General features: G+C 36.1%; 1 protein-coding gene across 1 annotated transcript; it reads right to left on the bottom strand.

The window, feature by feature from the left end:
- Window positions 1-680: 680 nt before the first annotated feature.
- On the bottom strand, window positions 681-11,633 carry LOC104464999 (neuronal cell adhesion molecule-like; the record flags this gene model as incomplete). The annotated part of the gene is made up of 7 exons (XM_010077887.1): window positions 681-812; window positions 2,186-2,370; window positions 4,188-4,299; window positions 6,886-7,056; window positions 7,434-7,556; window positions 8,462-8,658; window positions 11,434-11,633. Coding segments are annotated over 7 exons (1,120 nt in total), but the record flags the coding sequence as incomplete, so codon positions are not given.
- Window positions 11,634-18,823: the final 7,190 nt, after the last annotated feature.

Here is an 18,823-nt window from a genome sequence, read left to right as displayed (position 1 = left end):
ATTAAGTGACTCAGTCACCAATTCAGGGTTGTTTTTCTTACCCATGCACACAGAAACAGCTGTTTCACTGCCTTAGGGGTTCCTTTTCTTTGACACCCACTGGCACAAGCTGTTTGCCAGGCACTTGCTGACGCATCCAGTCACTTTTGCTGCTGCTGCTTTTTAGTGCTGAAGCCTGGAAAGCTCAAACATACTGTAAGCTGCAAATCCAGCAAAAGTGCTCTGTAAATCCACAGAGGTGAGGACTTGACTTTCTATGTCACCTTTAAAATTTCCAGACAAAATCAGTGTTGCAGCGGGGTGGCAAAGGAGAGATCTAGCAAACGCGACCAGCATGGCAAAACAATGGTAAAAATTACACTCTAGTAATATCCCTGTCAAAGGGGCATGGCACAGCTTTGTTATTATGGCCCCAGCTCTGTAAGGATACTACCAGCAGAACACCAGACAGGATAATCAGGAGTGTGGTCACAAATTTGAGTGCTCTCAAGCACATTAGAGCCCATTTTGTCGTTCCCCTTTTATGAACCATGGTATTTTTATCACCTCATCTATAATTAAGTATTACCTGTCAGGCAGAAACTATTCAAATACATGCTCTTCATTTATATTTGAAAAAGCACCTTGATATTTCTCATATTCTCTTACTCATCCACCCATAATGTAATTAAGAATCTTACTTGCTATGGGAACGCCATTTGCTAACCAGCTTATATCAGGCTTTGGGTTGCCGTTAGCTCTGCAGATCAATGTCCCATCTTCTCCAGGAGACAAGACCAAGTTTCTGGGTGCTGTTATCCAGTATGGGGCAGCTGGGGTTAGGAAGAGAAACACAGCAATCGTTTTCCAAAATTATGTACAGAAAATCACAAGGCACAGTCATGGTAACTAGAAGACAACTGGCTAAACTGAGCTGTTGGCTACCTGCTGCATTAAAAAGCTGCAGCTATTTACTTCAAAATTCAGAGATAAGCAACAAGAGGTTCTTTGTTTCATTTAGGGTTGCCTGCTTTGAATCTAATTTGCTTTTCCTAAAGAAAGCAAAATTTATCTGAGTATGGAATCTGCAGAGACTAGAGTGGTCTTTTGATTAACTTCAGACAGCCACGCTCACAGTAGTTAGGCTGTTAGAAATTAATTCAGGTTCGATTACACAAAAAGATTTTGCGTCAGGGGTGAAATTCAGAAACAGCAAAATCCTTGGTCTCGCTGAATTCAATTGGTGATTGCAGTGGGGCCAGATGTTTACCTGAGACAGCTGAAAACACACAGAGAACAAAATGGATGGAATGCTGTCCTTATCAAAAGATATTCACCTGTGTCTCCATCTCTTTTACACTAAATAACCACAAATAGCATATGATATCACATCTTGCAAGTAAATTTCAGATTTTGTATTGATGGACAGATGCAAACAGAAAATTAAACTTGCGTTCTTAAAAAGGAGGTTGAATGTGATCATAAAACGATGCTGGTCTACAATAAACTAAGTGGCTACTTAGTATGCAAAGTAAGCACTACAACTGATTATTGCAATGACTAATTAGCTGTCATTCCAGTTTTTTTTTCTTTCATGGTATTCAAAACATCCTCACAATTCTTATTTGGACAAGCATACTGTAAGTGCTTTTAGAATGAGCAAGACTTCATCTTGGTTAAAAACGATGAAGACAGAAAAACAGAAAAATGTCAATTAAGAGAGAAAAAGGAAGAAGAATATAAGACCGTAAGACAAATAGTAAAACACAGAAGACAAAGTAACTGGGCTATACAAATGGAGAGCAGAAAAGATTGAGAAAATAAGGAGATGAAGAAGAGAGATGGGAGGAAGATACAAAAACATTTTTTTTTGTGTAATGGCAGCTAACCATAGGATCTCAAATAAATGTTACCACTGGAACAAGCTAACAAATTATTTTACTGCTGTTACTACAACATTTAGACTGTTGCTTTACAAAATAACAAATTTTAGAAAAAGAAATAAAGAGATTAAAGATAGTAAAGTCCTTCCAGTGGTAGAATTCAGTCAGTTTAATGATAATTTCTTTAGTTCATTTTTGGTTTTGTTTCTGTTTTTTTACCATTATCATTCATCCTTTCACCTATATTTTATCCTAGAAAGCTTTACTTCAGTCTTGTATTCTGGACAGTGACAATATTACATTAAGGATTATTTTAGTATTACCTTTCACAGTTACTGAAATGACATGATGAGCAGAACCTAATATATTTCTTGCTATACATTTGTAGTTCCCAGAGTCAGCTTCAGAAACATCTATAATCTTGAGAGTTTTCTTAAAGTTTTCAAAAAATGTTCTGTTGACTGGCAGTTCCCCACCCTCTTTAATCCAGCGGATGACCGGTGTGGGTCTGGAGAAGCAAAAGCACAAATCAAACTTAGGGACTGGAGAAAAGGAAGGCAAGAGTTCAATACATTAATTTTTGAACACATATTTTAAAAAAAAAATATTTTAAGAGCCTTTACGCAGCTTCGGGGGCATGTCCAGCAAATGTGCAAAATACGTCAGCATTTGTTTCTAGGAAATGACAAGCCTCACTAACACTGTAAACGACCATCTGTTCTAAGGCTTAATAACTTTAGAATGCATTTGTTTGCTGATTAATCTAAAAACCTTAATGGTTACGAAATTATTACAACAGTATTTCAAATCTTATTGCACTTATACTATTAAATTGATGCTTATGGTACTTTAAAAGGTAGTTTCAGACAATTACAAGTTTATAATGGTCCTTCATTTTAGCAACACTCTAGTGCTTCATGAACGTCATAAATTTTACAGCAGAGCTGTAAGGAGAGAGAAGTCTTTCCTATGAGAAACCAAGAAAAAAATGTCAGTGCTGAGTCAAGTATAGCTACTTGTCACTGCACCATGTCTACATCTTGGCTGTGCCCCATGTTGTCTATTGAAGTTGACAGTTGTCCAAATACATGGAGATATACTTTTAATATTACATGAAATTACAAGGTGTTACTTACTGAGTAGAATGTCCTCTCTCAAATTGTAATGATACAAGGCAAATATTCCCTCACTGAATTTTTTTTTTTTTTTAAATTACATGGTGGCTAAAGACACAAAGCCATATAATGTATCATATTGTAATTTTTTCCCCCATTTTTATCCAGCCATTTTAATGAATACTTTTATTGCAGGGTTGTCAAAAAGCTTGTAACTATATTGCAGATGAAGACTGCCCAAGCTGATGCTACTTCCACTCACAGGTGTGGTTTTGCTAGTGTTGCTGGTGCAAAGACACTTGAGCAGACCACAGCTGACACAGAAACACTGCACTGATGCTTGTATCAAGCCGTGTCAAGCTGTGCATGAGTGTGTCCTAGGGAGCTTATGCAAGTGAATACACGTGCATGATGCTGTGCTGCATCATGCTGCTTTCCTCATGGCTACCTCAGAGCACTCAGCACTATATGCTTTTGTGCACTGTAAACACGTTTACAGTTCCTGAAATAGGTACTAAAGATTTTCCACTTCTGCACTAACCAATCTATTCTCAGATTTCTTCCTGAGAATTAAATTGATTTAAGATCAAAGTAGTTCATGAAGTTAAATTGCTCTTTAGCAATTTCTTACTTGCACATCAACCACCAGAAGCAAACTTGCATTACATCGAAGTACCAATTAAACTCAATTACAATGAGAAACTGGATGTAAGGAGCTGAAGATATGTTGCAACAACTCACACCTAGCTGATCTTCTAAGTAATTATTAGCATGTGAGCAGCTTTTTCAGATTAGGCAATCAGATTCTTATCTATTTTTATGTAATTTGAGAGCCTGATTGTAAATCTAGGAAAAAACCAGGAGGCTTGATTCCTGAGTGCAATTCTGCATAAGCGTGTCCAAGGTCACCCTATGGTGCTTCTTGCTTGTGTCTTTTATAAAAATAATGGTATAACCTGAATCCTGTGCATAGTGTTTGGCATAGAGAAGGCAGAGGCCATAATATTTAATTTTCCTAGTCAGTTTTAGAATCTGCTGATGCCCAAGTGAACGGTGGACTTCCTTTTAAGGAAGGGCTCTTTCCATTTTGCATTTCTATTTCTTTGAAATATCTAAGCTTATACAGTGTTAACATTTTAAGCATCCCTGAAATGTTTCCCTCTTCTTCTGTATTTTTATTTAGAAAAACACTGCCTAAAAAGTAACTCACAATCCTGCTGCAATGCACTCCAACAAAAGCACATTTCCTCTGAGTTCCACCTTGGTACTTGTGCTACCTGTTGGTGTTAGAAGAATTGGTGGCCTCTCTGTAACTGGCTTGGCTGAAACAAGAAAAAAATAAAATCATTAATATATACATTTTATTTTCATGTTTATTTATTTTAATATTGATCAAATGCATACAGCCACTCACATTGTGGACAGAGATTTTGCTGCACATTGGCCACAACTAAACATCATTGTGTTACACAACTACACAGTTCAACAAGTTAGGTTTTTGACAGAAACAACATAATCATATCTCAACCTGTTAAATGCTGCAATTTTAAACACAGACATGAAAAATTTTATTATTAAAGATGGGAGCAATTGATACATAGTTTTTACATAGGCAACTATGCAGCCTCATGGATGGATGATGAGCCTTAATCCTAAACAGCCCCTATTCACTTCAGCAGAACTATTACAGGGAGTACGAGGGAACTGATGTGAGTCTTAGTGCAAGACTTAAAGTTACCAAAAATTTCTGGGCTTCCATCAAAGCACAAATAAAGCAAAGTTATTTTATTCAGAAATATAAACCAAGCGGATAAAAGGTACACTACACTTTGCAATATGCTTTGTTCAATATTTTCCAGATAATGTGAGGCATCTTTTCAGAAGCTAAGCCATTCCCCAGTCTGGCAATAAAGAACCATTGATTAATCCACAAGAAATAAACACAGTAAACAGACAGCTATAAATATAAGACCCATTTCTGACATTCTACTCTGCTGGCTTTTGAAGTATTATGGTATTTCATGTGCCTTCATGGAAGTCAGAACAAGAGTGCTTTCTGTAATAATAGAGTGCTTTCTGTAAATACTCTACTGTTCTTCTATAGCAATTTAAAAATATAGGATTAAATTGCTCTAAAGTGCAGTAGCAGTCTGAGTCACTACAGTAAAATACTGTATTTTTAAAAAATGTGAGCATAAACATAATAAACTCTTGTTTATTAGGGCACAGGATTTACTGATAGATTAACATAAATAAAGCACTTAATTTTCATACAGCATGTGCTATAAATTCCTTAAAAACTACTGCACAAACAACTTAAAAGTTGGGAGAAAAGGGCAGTCTAGAGTGAAGCATGCAGTTGATAGTCACAGGCAATAACTATCTACCCACTTTCAGCACTACTAAGGACCGCTGACTCATTTTGCAAGACTACAAAAATTCAGAAGAAATACCTCTGGTATTTCTGAGTTGTGAGACAACCAAATGGCATTTTCCTCACTAACTGCACCTAATATATCATTCTGAGTTCAGATACATATTTCTTGTTTGTTCCTGAATGACATCTTATTTTTATGCAGAGAATTAAAATATTCTATGCCCCGTTATATTTTAGATCCTCCTAAATTATGGCTTAATAAGTACAAAGCCTCATTTGACAAGGGAAAAAACCAAAACCAGAAGAAATATAATGTATTTTCTATCTGTCTCACACAATATCAAGTGGAGAGTCTAGAACCTCAATTGTTACGGTATCAGTGTTGCTCCAAAGTCAGTCTCACTAAACACACCTGTTAGGGAGGATTTAATTCACAATATACAAAAGACCATTCGACATAGATTAATGTAAAGATCAGCTTAAGCACCAGACAAACAAAACTCAACCTTCCCCTAAAAAGTTATTTATACAGAGAGTATTAAAGTGTTTAGATTTCACACTTATGAAATATGTTAAAAACGAATGGTACATTCAATAAAATATTAATGTGAAGGGCATCTGTTAAATGCTTAATTGTTATTTATTATGCAGCATGTGATATTGAATAGTCCTAGTGATAATGAACATATCAAACTACTAGTTAAATTGGAGGAAAAATATAAAAAAGTCACACAGCACAGAAGCAATCAAATATACAATTTTTAAAATCTGCCCCAGTGTGAAAGGACTCATTTATTATAAGAGTTTGTATTTTTATAAGCCATGCCTTACAATAACATTGAGCCATTAAATATTTGAAATTATCACACTGTGCAGTCCCTTTCTAAAGCATGTATTATCACCAGCACTAATAGATACCTTTATTAGAAACTGAAAAGGGAACAACAGGTTAAGTAGCCATGAAGGTGAAGTTAGTTAACTAAATGCTACTGTGAAACAGGGAGTATCAGTGGGGACCAGCGTAACTCACCACCATAAATATCAGTGTCACTCAAATTAGCAGCTATAGTGTCATTCAATGAATCCACTGAAATAAACAGAATATCATGAAGAATGCATACAAGAGGGATAAATCAAAGTCTTGGGAATCAAAAGGTGACAATATGGCCATGGTGAGTTAATAAAATGATTGATTAATCCATTTCAATAGTTACAGTAATCATAGTAACTTGATATTCCTGGACGTGAAAACCATTTGAAAACTATTATTTTTTACACTGTGTTTTTTCAATATTTCAAATCTTACATTTTTTCAAAAGACAAAGCCTGATAAAGGAAAAAAATTACAGATTTTAAAATTAATTATAGGTCAGGAATACTGAAGATTACATTTTAAGTTTATACAGTAATTTCTTATTCAGAGTTAAAATGACAAAATTCCCTAACATAACACTACTTAACTTTGTCAAATATGACAAAGAATTATGGATTAATACTATGTAAGTATGTAGTTAGGTAATGCAATACCTACTTGAAAGGACTTTTACAGAAATGGGTTGTTTCTGCTGTATAGTTTGCGTATGATTAAATCTTGCATAGCAGATATAGTCCTCCCGAGTATCTTCTGGTTGTACATTAGAAAAATAAAGGTCTCCATTTAGACCCTGGGAAACTCTTTCACTTTGAGGCAGCCTCTGGAAAGCTAAGGGAAAACAAGAACACATTTATCTCAATTATAATACACACTCCATTACTATGATCTGCAGACTCCACATTTGTTCAATTATGCTGTCTGTGGGTTTGTAAGCACACAGAGCTTTCTAAGTTTCCTCTTGAGCTCCCTTGTCCTCCCATTCTTCCCCACTGTGCTAATCTACAATTTACATTAAGATCTTCAGCTGCTTCTGGCTTAATGCTTTTGGGCTGCATGTCTGCTTTTTCTTCATTTCTATAGAAATGGAAATTCTTTAAATTTTAACTTAGAGGGAAACTCCACCATCTGTGGTCTTGGTAAGCAATGAACAACTATGTAGAAAAACTGCAAAAAGTAAATTAATTCTGTGTAAAGAAGAAACTCACCATTATCCATCCAAAATATTATAGGTGGTGGTAAGCCAACAGGAGGTCTGCAGTGGAGTACTAGTGAATCACCTTCTCGAACATGATTTGGTTCCAGTTTTTCTTTCGTCCACAAAGGAGACCCTATGGAAAGTAATTTCAACACATATACAAACTATGGATTGACCAAAATTCCAGAATTTAAGGAAAAAATCCACATAATATTCCAGAACAACAGAAGAACTACATGCATCAGAATGTTAAGTCCCATCATGTTTCCTAAAGATTAACTTTTTGTTCTTTTTTATGTTTTCTTGGGAGAAAAGTAGGTTTTCCTTAAACAGTTTTTACAGCAATGATTTGCTGAAAGTATCATCCACTGATTCAAATTAGTTTGGCTACTCACTAAAGGTCTATAACATTATCTTGGAATGTTTATACTATGATAATGAAAAAAAAGTGATGCAGTAAATCAGAAAAAAAGGTAGACCTTCCTGAAACAGTATTATACACACATAATTTTATTAAAACATGTGAGAACAGCACATTTTAAGTTGAGAAGCTTGAAAAATCGACCTGAAATTTAAAAAATCACATAAAAACTGTAGAAACAGTTTACCATTAATATTTTTTTAGCTTTATCTTCTTTTTGGTCCCAATCTGTTCTGTATTAAAGATATCATAAAAACTATGGAATACATGCATCAGAAAGAGAATAAAAATTGTCCTCATCAATGATGTGCATTAAGGATTTAAACATTTTATTCTAATTGTAACACTATACATACAACCCAATTTAAAACATGATACGTCACCCAGACATACCAAAAAAAACCAGGAAAGCATTTTGGTTATTAAATTTTCTAAGGAATATTGGAGAAAACATGCAATGCATTATTAAATCTGAATATCAGAAACTATACAACTCCTTATAACATGATCACCTTGATGATTCAGTTTTTAAGACAGAAAAAAAAAGCCAACCATTTGTAAGAAAATAAGCAAACTGAAGTGTTTCACGTTTTATGAACATTAAGAACTTCACTTACTAGAAGGCCTTATAACAATATTGTTCGAAATAGCTGCTCCTCGTTCATTCCTTGCTGTACACTGGTATACTCCTTCATACGCTTCTGCCTTCCCACCATTCATAATATTTATGACAAGGGTCCCTGAATTCGGTTTCATTGTTACTTGTGCATCTTTATCTATATCAAAATGAGTTCCATTGCGTGTCCAGGAGAAGCTAAAATAATAAAAACAAAAAGAAAAGTTTCTTCTTCAGTTGCCTTTTGTAGATTGCATGGAGAGAAAGAAGAAAAAAGTAATTTTCAATAATGCATGGTATTTTTAATTTAGCAGATAAGTAAGACTTGTTCCCAAACTAAATTAACTAATAAAGTAATGGAGCACTTTTTAATATAAAAAATCTGGCAATACTTTAAGATAAAAGGCTTGGCTGGACTTGTTAACAGGAGCCATTTCAAAGTCAATATTTAAAAAAAATACATTAAAAGATTCTGAAGTTAATAGTATATGGAAAAAAACTGATTTTCTTCCTACTAAAGATGATACAGTAACATCTGTGAGAACTGATATTGCTAAAGCTGCATTAGCATTTCCATTATGAAACCTATTGTTGAAAGGGTTTATAAACCCGCCTTTAAAAACTCGCTTTGGGCTGAAATGTGTCATCCCAGGTCCCAGCAGGAGACCATTTATTTTAATTGGTTTGGCCATTTTAAAGTTATGCAAGTGAATTAAAGACTGTGTGGTGAGTTTGATTTCTTTTCACTACTCTAATGCAAACAATCATGATTCTTTAAAGGAAATTTTGCAGTCCCATAGACCATAATTAATCTAGTAAATTTATACTGGTGTTACTCAAAGCAAGAGATGTTTTGAAAAGTAGTAACTAAAAATGAAGACTATTAGGACTCATTAAAAAAAAGTTAAAAAGCAGAGATTTACAGTCTGCGACTTATACTACCGTGAACACCAATTTCTTACTTGTGCTTTGTTAATGGCCAAAAGTACAGTTACAGAGAGCTAGACCAAAGCTGAGCACTCACAGGTTCAAATGTTGTGAACAGCAGACTTCCTACTGGTTATATTTCAGCTTTATAATCTTAAACACAAACACTATATATACTTACTGTTTAGAATGCTTCCTAAAAAGTATAAACATATGGTACTAGAAAAACTCAAATTTTAAGTGACTCAGATTGTGCACTGACCTTCTGCAGTAGCAGAGCAAGACTGGACACACTATATGCACTTTGTTGTAGGGCAGAGCAAAACCAGACACAAACAACAGCACTGCACCACATTGCAGTACTTTTGGGAGGACTAGCACGCACAGTGAATCAACTGTGAACCTGTTTCTTATGACCTTGTGGGTTAAGCTGTAGAACGTGAGGTTCCTGTAATCCTCTTCTACCAAAAACACTGCAGGATACAGTGTCATAGTTTTTAAATTAGATCAGGACACGTAGCTTCAAATTAGAGGAAACAAATGTGGTACAAACCCCTGAATCTGAGATACATGAAAGTCGGAATCTTTGCTGCTCAAGCTATGGGTAGCAGCACATGTATAAACCTTTATGCCAGCTGCTTTCACCAATAAGAAGTTACTCCATTTTAACAAACAATTGGGCTGAGAAAGTTAATCTTCAACTTCAGAGCTTTGCAGCAGGTCATCAAGACAGATGGACCAGACTAATTACTGAAACAAATTATTTGGATGTAATTTAAAACTAAGCAAAACTAAGCACAACCTTATAAAACTCATTAGAAAATTCTGCACTTAAATCCTGTCACTTCCTCTGTAGCAGAGGAACAAAATGAGACACACGTTCAACGGAAATTATGAGGCTGTACAGCAAAGTGCTGTACGTGACTCGGATATGTCCATCTCATGAACAATGTTCTTAGTCTCTCAGGTAAATCCAACCCAAAAAAGGCCTTCAAGAGAAAGATCTGCAGAAGCAGTATGGTAGTCCCAAAGTTCTCCAGGTCAACATCTAGACTCTTGAGAATGGCATTGTACCTGCCAAATGAAAATGCTGGGAAGACAGCAGCTTTATGGCACTTCTACCATTAACAGAACACTAGAAAGGGTGATAGTATCACAGATAATCTCCATCTTCTCCATTCTGCTTCCCAGCATGGTAATGACCATGATCCAAGGCAATCAGAAGAAATAATGTCGAAAAAACCCTGGTTATTCAGAAGAAGTACATTTAGTGAGCTAGACCGACTTTGCTTCAGTTGTAGCATAACACTACTGAGAAGACAGAGATGCACATTTACCTTTCCAGTCTCTGAAATCAGAAGCAGTAACCAGCAAGCAATGCCATAACGCATCATGGCTACTGCTATTTCCAGTACAGGTACTCAGTACCTTGAAATAAGTAGTTTTCAAATATTTCAAGATACTGAAACAGGGTCTTAAAATGGAAGATGATCAGGAATCTGATCTATACACAGGGTTACAATTTTTGCCAAAACCAAAACTTAAGGCTATTAAATACACTTGGTAAATTAAGGCTACTACATAACTTCTGACAAAATGCTTATGTATTTCAAGATAAGTCTCATAAAATAGAATGATTTACAAAATATTCAATTTGAATTTTTTAGTGTTACTCTTCTTAGACACTACGACTAAATCTGGAATGTGATCCAGTTCACAGTATGGCATGTCTCTTGGTGCTTCCATAGGCATTTACCTATCTGCTCCTGCAATAATCAAGTATTATTTCATTTTTAGAGTTTTGAGGAGAAAAAAATAGTAGTTACTTGATGACTGTAGAAAGGTTTAAATGCCAAGGATGAGAAGAGTTAAATTTATGCCACTATCTGGTAGATGTTTAAATTACAAAGGTAGGAGTGCATGCAAGTTTCTGTGTGTGCAAGCACACGCATATGCGTATACTTGTCAGTTTACAAAAGCTGCATTATTTTCTTCTAGTTTTCCTATGCTGTTAGGCCAACAAAAGCAAAATAAAATGCTACTAACCTAGGAGGTGGCTTTCCTTTTGCTTCACACTGTATTACAATATTCTCTCGAGGGTCAACAATGTAATCTTTTGGAGATTGCTGAGTTATCGTAGGAGGTTGTAACACTTCATTATGGAATATAAGAAACAGAGAAGAATTGAACAATGTTTTCAAAGTATCAGCAAGACAGTTTTGTAAGCAGAGAAAGCAGAATTGTAACTAGCAACCAAATCGCTGATAGAAGAGTGGGATTAAAACATCCTTTGTATTAGGAGGTTGAAGCCCTCTACTCTTGTAAATCATTAGCTACACTAACCTCCAACTGAGCTATGCTGATTTACAGTGGATTAAGATCTTGGACAAAAGTTTAATGGATATCATTTCTATCCATCAGATTTCAACAGATTTTCACAAAACCAAAGGATACTTGAATTCTAAGTCCAACATATCCTGAATGAACAGTTGTGAGACATATACCCACACATAAGAAAAAAAATACATTGCTTTGTATTTCTAAACACTTTATATATTTCCAAATTCTCTATGGGTGTAAACTTTTCACACATTTATTGTGCTCAACATATTGAATTGATCTACAAAGCATGCTTTTAGGAGCTACTTTTCAGGAGTAAAAAATGCATTAGAAAACTGTAAAAAAATGGCAAACATAGTAACTAGCTTCCAAACACAGTAAACATGTAGGAACAGTCTAGTACCGATTCTCCTTAAAAAGCCCAATGAAAATATAGTCAGTGTTGTGAATTGCCCCAGGAGAAACAAGCATTAAACATTTATGATCTATCAAGTACACTAGAATGAGTAGCACAAACCAGAATTTATTCACCTGACAAAGTAGTTGATGCCTACCTATTTAAAGTAATTTAGAATATGTTACCATTATCTATGCCCATTTTTGCACTAAAATAGTCCTGTTTATGATATTAAGATAGTGAGAAATATGTCTTCCTCAACATTATTAATCTGTTCATAATTTGGTGTTGTCTAAAGGAACCAATTTAATAACATGCCTGTGAATATCCCTGTCTAAATGTTGTAAATTGTCTGTCCAGCAGTGCACTTTACTACTGCTTTGGGGTAATTTCTACCCACCCCAGCAAAATATTTCAATCATTAGATTTAGCTGTGTTCTCATGCCTCACTCTAGCCAGTTAAAATTGTAAAATTGGTATTTTTATTTTAATTCTCCCCTACCATGATACATTAAGTACTCCATTGTACAGAAAGACATGGCTGTCTGTAAAGCCCTACCCACAAGAAACAGCCAGGAAAAAAAAAAAAAATCAGATCACGGAGTGATAATGAGATATAGCAGCCAAGCAGAACTGGAGAGGCCATGCAGAGCTGGGCTTTGCTCCTCTTCCTCACTGCAGAGAGGAGAGTGCTTAAAAGAGAAAGGTGACATTTTTACATGATGATGACTTTTTGTGTATTTCTGTAGAGAGGGGGCCTTTGAAGACAATCTTTTTCCCTCTCAGGGGCAGTTCTCAGGGTCAGCACACATCAGATGGTTACTTGGGAAAAGCAAGCACACTCTGAAAAGGGACATGACACGAACACTGCCCAACATATAGGATATTCCATCTGATGCACATCAAAGACCTGAAGTCTCCACTCCTGGACTACATGCTGCACATAAAACTTTTCAAATTAACCATGACACTAGAACTGAGTTAGGAGATCCCATAAAATATGAGTTCTGCTTGCGTAACTGTATCCACTGTTTTTAAGGATATAAAAGCATCTTCAACTTGAACATGTAAAATAGTATGTAAGTACATATATTCCAATTAATTTCTTTTTTATCAAATATATTTACTCCTGAAAGTAGTAGTAAGACATTGCCCATGCTAATATTGAGTAAGGACTTTAACGTTCAGATAGCACACAACCAAAATTACACAATAAATTTGCTCAAGATATCAGAACACTGATTTACGTACAGTAGTATTTTCTGAACACTGCATGCACAAAACATCTAGCTATGGCAAACCAAATTATCAGCAAAATGTCAGAATCACACATTTTTGGCCTGCAAATTCAGTTCGCAACACAATCAGTATTAATTTTCAGCAGCACACAGCCTAGTTTTTGCGGACAGGAACTTACATTCTTCTAGAAGTTTTGCTTTTATTCCCCCATCAGAATCAGCAGTTGAATGGACAAATGGAGATTAAAGAGAAACATTTGTTAGTTAAAAGAAAATGAGCATTTTTGAGAGGGAAGATAAGTATCTCTGACAACTACATTGGTCACCATTAAAAAGAAAACATTTAAAACTTTTATCACTGTAACCCATGCAGCAATGCCTGAAATTCCAGCCACAATTTCCATTGCGTCGGTTATTACTACATTTATCTCAAAGTTCATGGTATGAGAAACTTTTCTGAAGTGTTGACTTTTTAAGGGCAACCGAGGTATGTGATTTTGGCTTTGCAAGGACACAAAACACTGATACTGAGGAGACAGCAAATTGGAATTAATGGAGTGCACTGCCCTCATGCTGCAATCCAAATCAATCCACCCATATGATCATATGGAAGAACAAAGAGAATGCTTCAGGCTAAAATTACTCTTTCAAAGACAAAAGCACCTAATTTTACTCAACAGACATGCAATCCCTATTGGTTTGAACAGCTAAAAAAAAAAAATAATCTTTGCTGTCACATCTTTATTGCTTACTTCAAATATTTTGCATACATGTCTCCTCACCAATAAGGTTTTAGAGTAAGTTGGCCTGCTTTTGGTCAGCTGCATTGTCAGTCATACCTTAGCTTCTTTGAGACACTGATGAGCACAGGAACTGCTAACCTGGAAGAAACCTAAAGGTTCAACTAATCAAGTAAGTTCTCACCACCACGTCTCTGTGGTGGGTATGTAGGGAAGACACATAGAAAATATCAGTCCTTCCCTTGTGGTGCTCTCATAGAGCCCATTCTAACCATTATGCATGAAAGCAATAACATCATTACAGATGTAACTTTGGTTAATATGACTTTTAGCTAATAATTCAAGTATGTGACTTTATCAGGCATAACAAAGCTATTAAACGTTATGTAGCAGGGAACATGTTAATTGAGACTTAATGTGATACATCTAAAAGGGATACTAATTTTTGTCTATTGATGCATTTCTGGTTAATTTAATGTGAAGTGCTGCTCCACAGAGAGTCCACAATTTACATTAGTTTCTGAACTACAAGATAGGTTTAAAACACTATTTGTAGCCTGCAAAAATATTTAGGGAGAAAAATTGTTAGGGACAGCAACTCTGACGTGATACAGTTACATTGATCTTGTTACAGAAATATAGGTCATTGGTTTGAAAGGCTTGTAAATATGCATGGAGAAAAAAACCACCAAAGCAGTTGCCATTTATGACAATGATTATTAAAGAATAACATGCATTTATGGAATGCAGAAAGGTATCAAAAACATGGGGGTAAAGAAAGCCATGCAGATTAGAATCATAGGCAAATTTACTGATTTATTATCCATCAGTTTAACAGCAGCCCTAATGATCTCTTCTCTGGTAATTAGTTTAACGAATGAATAGTCACTGTGAGGTGCAACATGGTTCACTGAATTCTGAAAATGTGATCATGCTTATCTTAAGAAGAAAATATCAATCCTGAATAAGCATGAATAATTTAATAAAATTAGCTATAAGGGGTATAAAACACAGCAGCTACCATTGCTTCCTTTTCAGCATGGAGTGCTACCTTCAAGGTTCCCACCTAACACAGGCTTATATTAGATAAGAATTTCAGATCTCAGAATTTCCCCTCTTCAAGGCAGTTAACCCTCACTGGTTAATACTAGAGTTCCCTACTCAGCACACATGCTTCTAAATTAAAGTTAGGTACTTAACTGTTTTCAGGCACTGCTTCAGAAATCCAAGAGCCTAACTTACTCCTCTGGATCAAAAGGTAAGATGCTTCCAGTGTCTGAATTTTAGGTATTCGAATCTTTTACTAGATCTCATATCAGCTCCTGTAAACCTCTTATATGAAGATAAGGGTGATTGTTTAGAGCAACTAGGAGTTGTCCCGAGGTTTTCGCCAAATTGTCAATATGATCTTAATTTCACAAATAATTTGCATTTATCTGGGCTTCTCTGCTCTTCTTCATTTTAATCAAATAAAGAGTTAAATAAAGGTACATCGAAGTGTGTGTATTCATGAGAATCCTGTGTTAACCCTTCTCAAGTGAACAATTTAAGTAATTTTATATGCACAGTTTTTGAAAATCTGCAGGAAATTAGTGTAAATATTCATAATCACAACGTCCCAACTGAAGTGAGCAGATACACTCCACGTTTAGCTCCATGTTGGAGTCATCTTCATCCTCCTATACAGAAATTATTTAACTAATCTTCCATTATTCTGCATTTATTTAGCAGGTTAACACTTACAGTCAAGAGGTACATCCAATGCAGAAATAATCTGGCACAGAAAGAGGACCAAGGAAGCTTTGCTTGCAGATATGTTCTTCTTTATCATCATTATTTTAGGCTGTATTGAGTAAATCACACTCGAAGAATGAAGTTCAACTTCATCAGACTAAGTAGCTTGGAATAGTTATGTAAATACAGACAAGAAACCTGTTAAATAAAAGTAAGAGAATAACAATATGTAGATACTGTGGAGAGTTGAATGATTGCATCTTAATATTATGAAATACCAGCAGTCTACATACTATATCCAGGAGTAATAGTAACACCATGAGCTTTAATGAAATCCAAGCAGAGATCCATAAGTTCTTAGGATACCACCATAACACTTTCCCAAGGAAGCTAGTGAACAAGTCCTACAACCTTGTTGAATGGAAATACCAATGCCTCTCCTAAGAAGGTTAAAGCACCAGTCCAGCTAGTTAAAAACCAGTATATACTAAAGATAATAGTCTTCCGAGGCAGATTTATGAGATTAAAGCTCTGAATGCCCACCCTGCACAATTCTTGGAAAGAGTTATTTTATGCATCTACTCCAGTGAAAAAATGTCTGGCCACAAATTTGCTAAGTAAAATGTGAGGTCTTCCTGCAGCTTTGAGTTGGGTATCTAGCTTCTCACGGCTTTGGAACTCTTTCTAATAGACGGTTGCAGACTGAATACAGAAGAGTTCATGGATTGCCACGCTGAAGTGCTAGCTTATGTACCTGTATTTCTGATTCCATGAAAAATACATAACAATAAAATACGTCGTCATTTCTAGCCTGAAACCAAAATCTAACTGGCAGCACACTATCAAACTCTCTTCTCTTCCCTTCCTATGTGAAGAGGTGGCAGAAACGAAACTTGAGGGAAATCTGTTCTTTGAAATGTGCTAGATCTTCCCCCTCAACCAAGCATGAGAGATATATTAGCCATGGCAGAATGATTTACTGCATTCAGGACCAAGCTCTAACTTACAAGAATGCTGAAGGAGTAAAAACTAGCTGCCTGCAAGCCCCATTATCATCACCAGTGACCTACAGAAAGCTATAAGAATACAGCCTCAGAAATCCCAACGGTGCTTACACAACGCATTCTCAGTAAATGGACTTCAGCTAAGAAAGTACTTCCCAGAAGGCAGACTGATCAGAAAGCTCACAGTGATCAGCATTAACTTACCTTGAAGAGAGCACTTCCTCAGCTATGCCGACAGATGCAAAACACAATGCTATCAAGTCCACAAGGAGTTAAAGTCGCAAAGAAGCAGCTGCCCTACAAATGTTAAATAAAGAGTTATTTGGCTTCCTGGAGTTACTTAAACCAGTCTACACCAAGAACTTCCCTCAATCTTCAGGTTACAAAAGAAATTATGTCTCTTAATTGCTGCTGTAAATGACCTTTCTCTTTGTATAGTCTTCGGAGCAGAGACTGGAACTGGAAAGCAGAACTGAGGTGTAGAGCTCAACCTCTCATGCTAACCTAGTACATCAAACTCCCCGATTATTACTGTCACTATCTTTAATACAAATGTTTGTTTCACAATGAAAATATCCCAGCAGGTTAAACTCCTAGAAACATACTGCTCCTTGGAGCACTTGGGAACTGCTGACTGGGGCACCACGTGAGAGGGCAAATTGCATATTCACATTTAAAAACTATCTACAGTACTGCACATCATAATGAAACAACTCAATATTTGTCATGGCAGATTAGAAAGACTACAAAACTAATCAGGAGAGAGAATATCTGAGTTCTAGCCTTTCCATAATTATTTATACAAACTGGAACTGCAGAAGCAGACAAGGTGGCAAGCCTAACTCCAAAATATCCAGAAAGTGGTTAAGGCATACAGCAGGGAAGCACAACAAATACTCAAACTTTCCTAGAAAAATGAACTGAACTTTCCTACATTTTAAATGAGCACCCTAAAGCACCTGGAGTTTAGCTGAGGAAGGGGAGAAGTGTTTCCTCCATCCCACTTTTGGCACATATAGTTTCCTATGCTCCCGCTGCAGTGAGTAAAGGGAAGGAGAAGGAGAAAGGCTTCTCTCGAGAGTGCCTGAGAGCACTCCAGCGTGTTTCCTGCAATGAGGTGCTCTCCAGAAAAGCTGTTTTTGTTCCACAGACTACAGCTGTCTGCTCTTCTCCAGTTAAACTAGGTTCTCACACACTGTTCTCCTGACCTTCATGTCATCTCCCCATTACAGCATCACTGCAATTAACAAGGTGCCTGCTCTGTACAATGTGTTTGACCCAGAATTTACAAGATACTCTTTGAAGTATTCTACAAGTGAACCTTGACTTTTATTTTTTCTTCTCCGAGCAAAATTTCAGTTCTCCTTACAAAACTCTGAGAATCTGATTATCCACTTCATTGTCTGGTTCTTTCACCATGTAATATGAGTATTGCAGTGATCTGAGAGTATTTTAAAATTAAACTGCATTCCCTTTGAACAGTACAAACGAATACGCAAGCAGTGGTGAATCGGGCATGTGCAATTAAAATGATTGTGAAAGTAATACCCTTGAGAAAATGCCTCACATTGTTTACCTCTGCTACTGCAACGTTCCAGTAGGATACCTGTTGAGTCTACTGCTGGGATGTCTGGAAATAGTATGGAAATTCAACAGGCAGCAGGATTTATAAAGCTGAGCCTGCACACTTTGTCATTCTTCAGAGGGCAATGTGCCCAAATGGTTTGTGATAGAACACACATTTAACTGAAAATTATTTTAGGTTTGTCAGCACAACTGGATGCTCTTGTTGAATACAATCAAGACTAAACTGACATAATTTAGTATGAATACAACAGCTGCTGTGTAGAACTAATTATTGCTTCAACATAATACCCGCTACAAAATAAGGCCAGGCCTCTAAGTGCAGATCAATGTAAAGGCTTCAATTCCAAAATCTGAAATACTTATACAGCAGATTGCCTTTTCCTCCAGATAGTATGT

This window comes from Pterocles gutturalis, unplaced genomic scaffold (assembly GCF_000699245.1).
Source record: "Pterocles gutturalis isolate BGI_N339 unplaced genomic scaffold, ASM69924v1 scaffold16228, whole genome shotgun sequence".
In the NCBI taxonomy this organism is placed as follows: domain Eukaryota; kingdom Metazoa; phylum Chordata; class Aves; order Pterocliformes; family Pteroclidae; genus Pterocles; species Pterocles gutturalis.
This window is presented reverse-complemented; position numbering and strand designations above follow the sequence as displayed.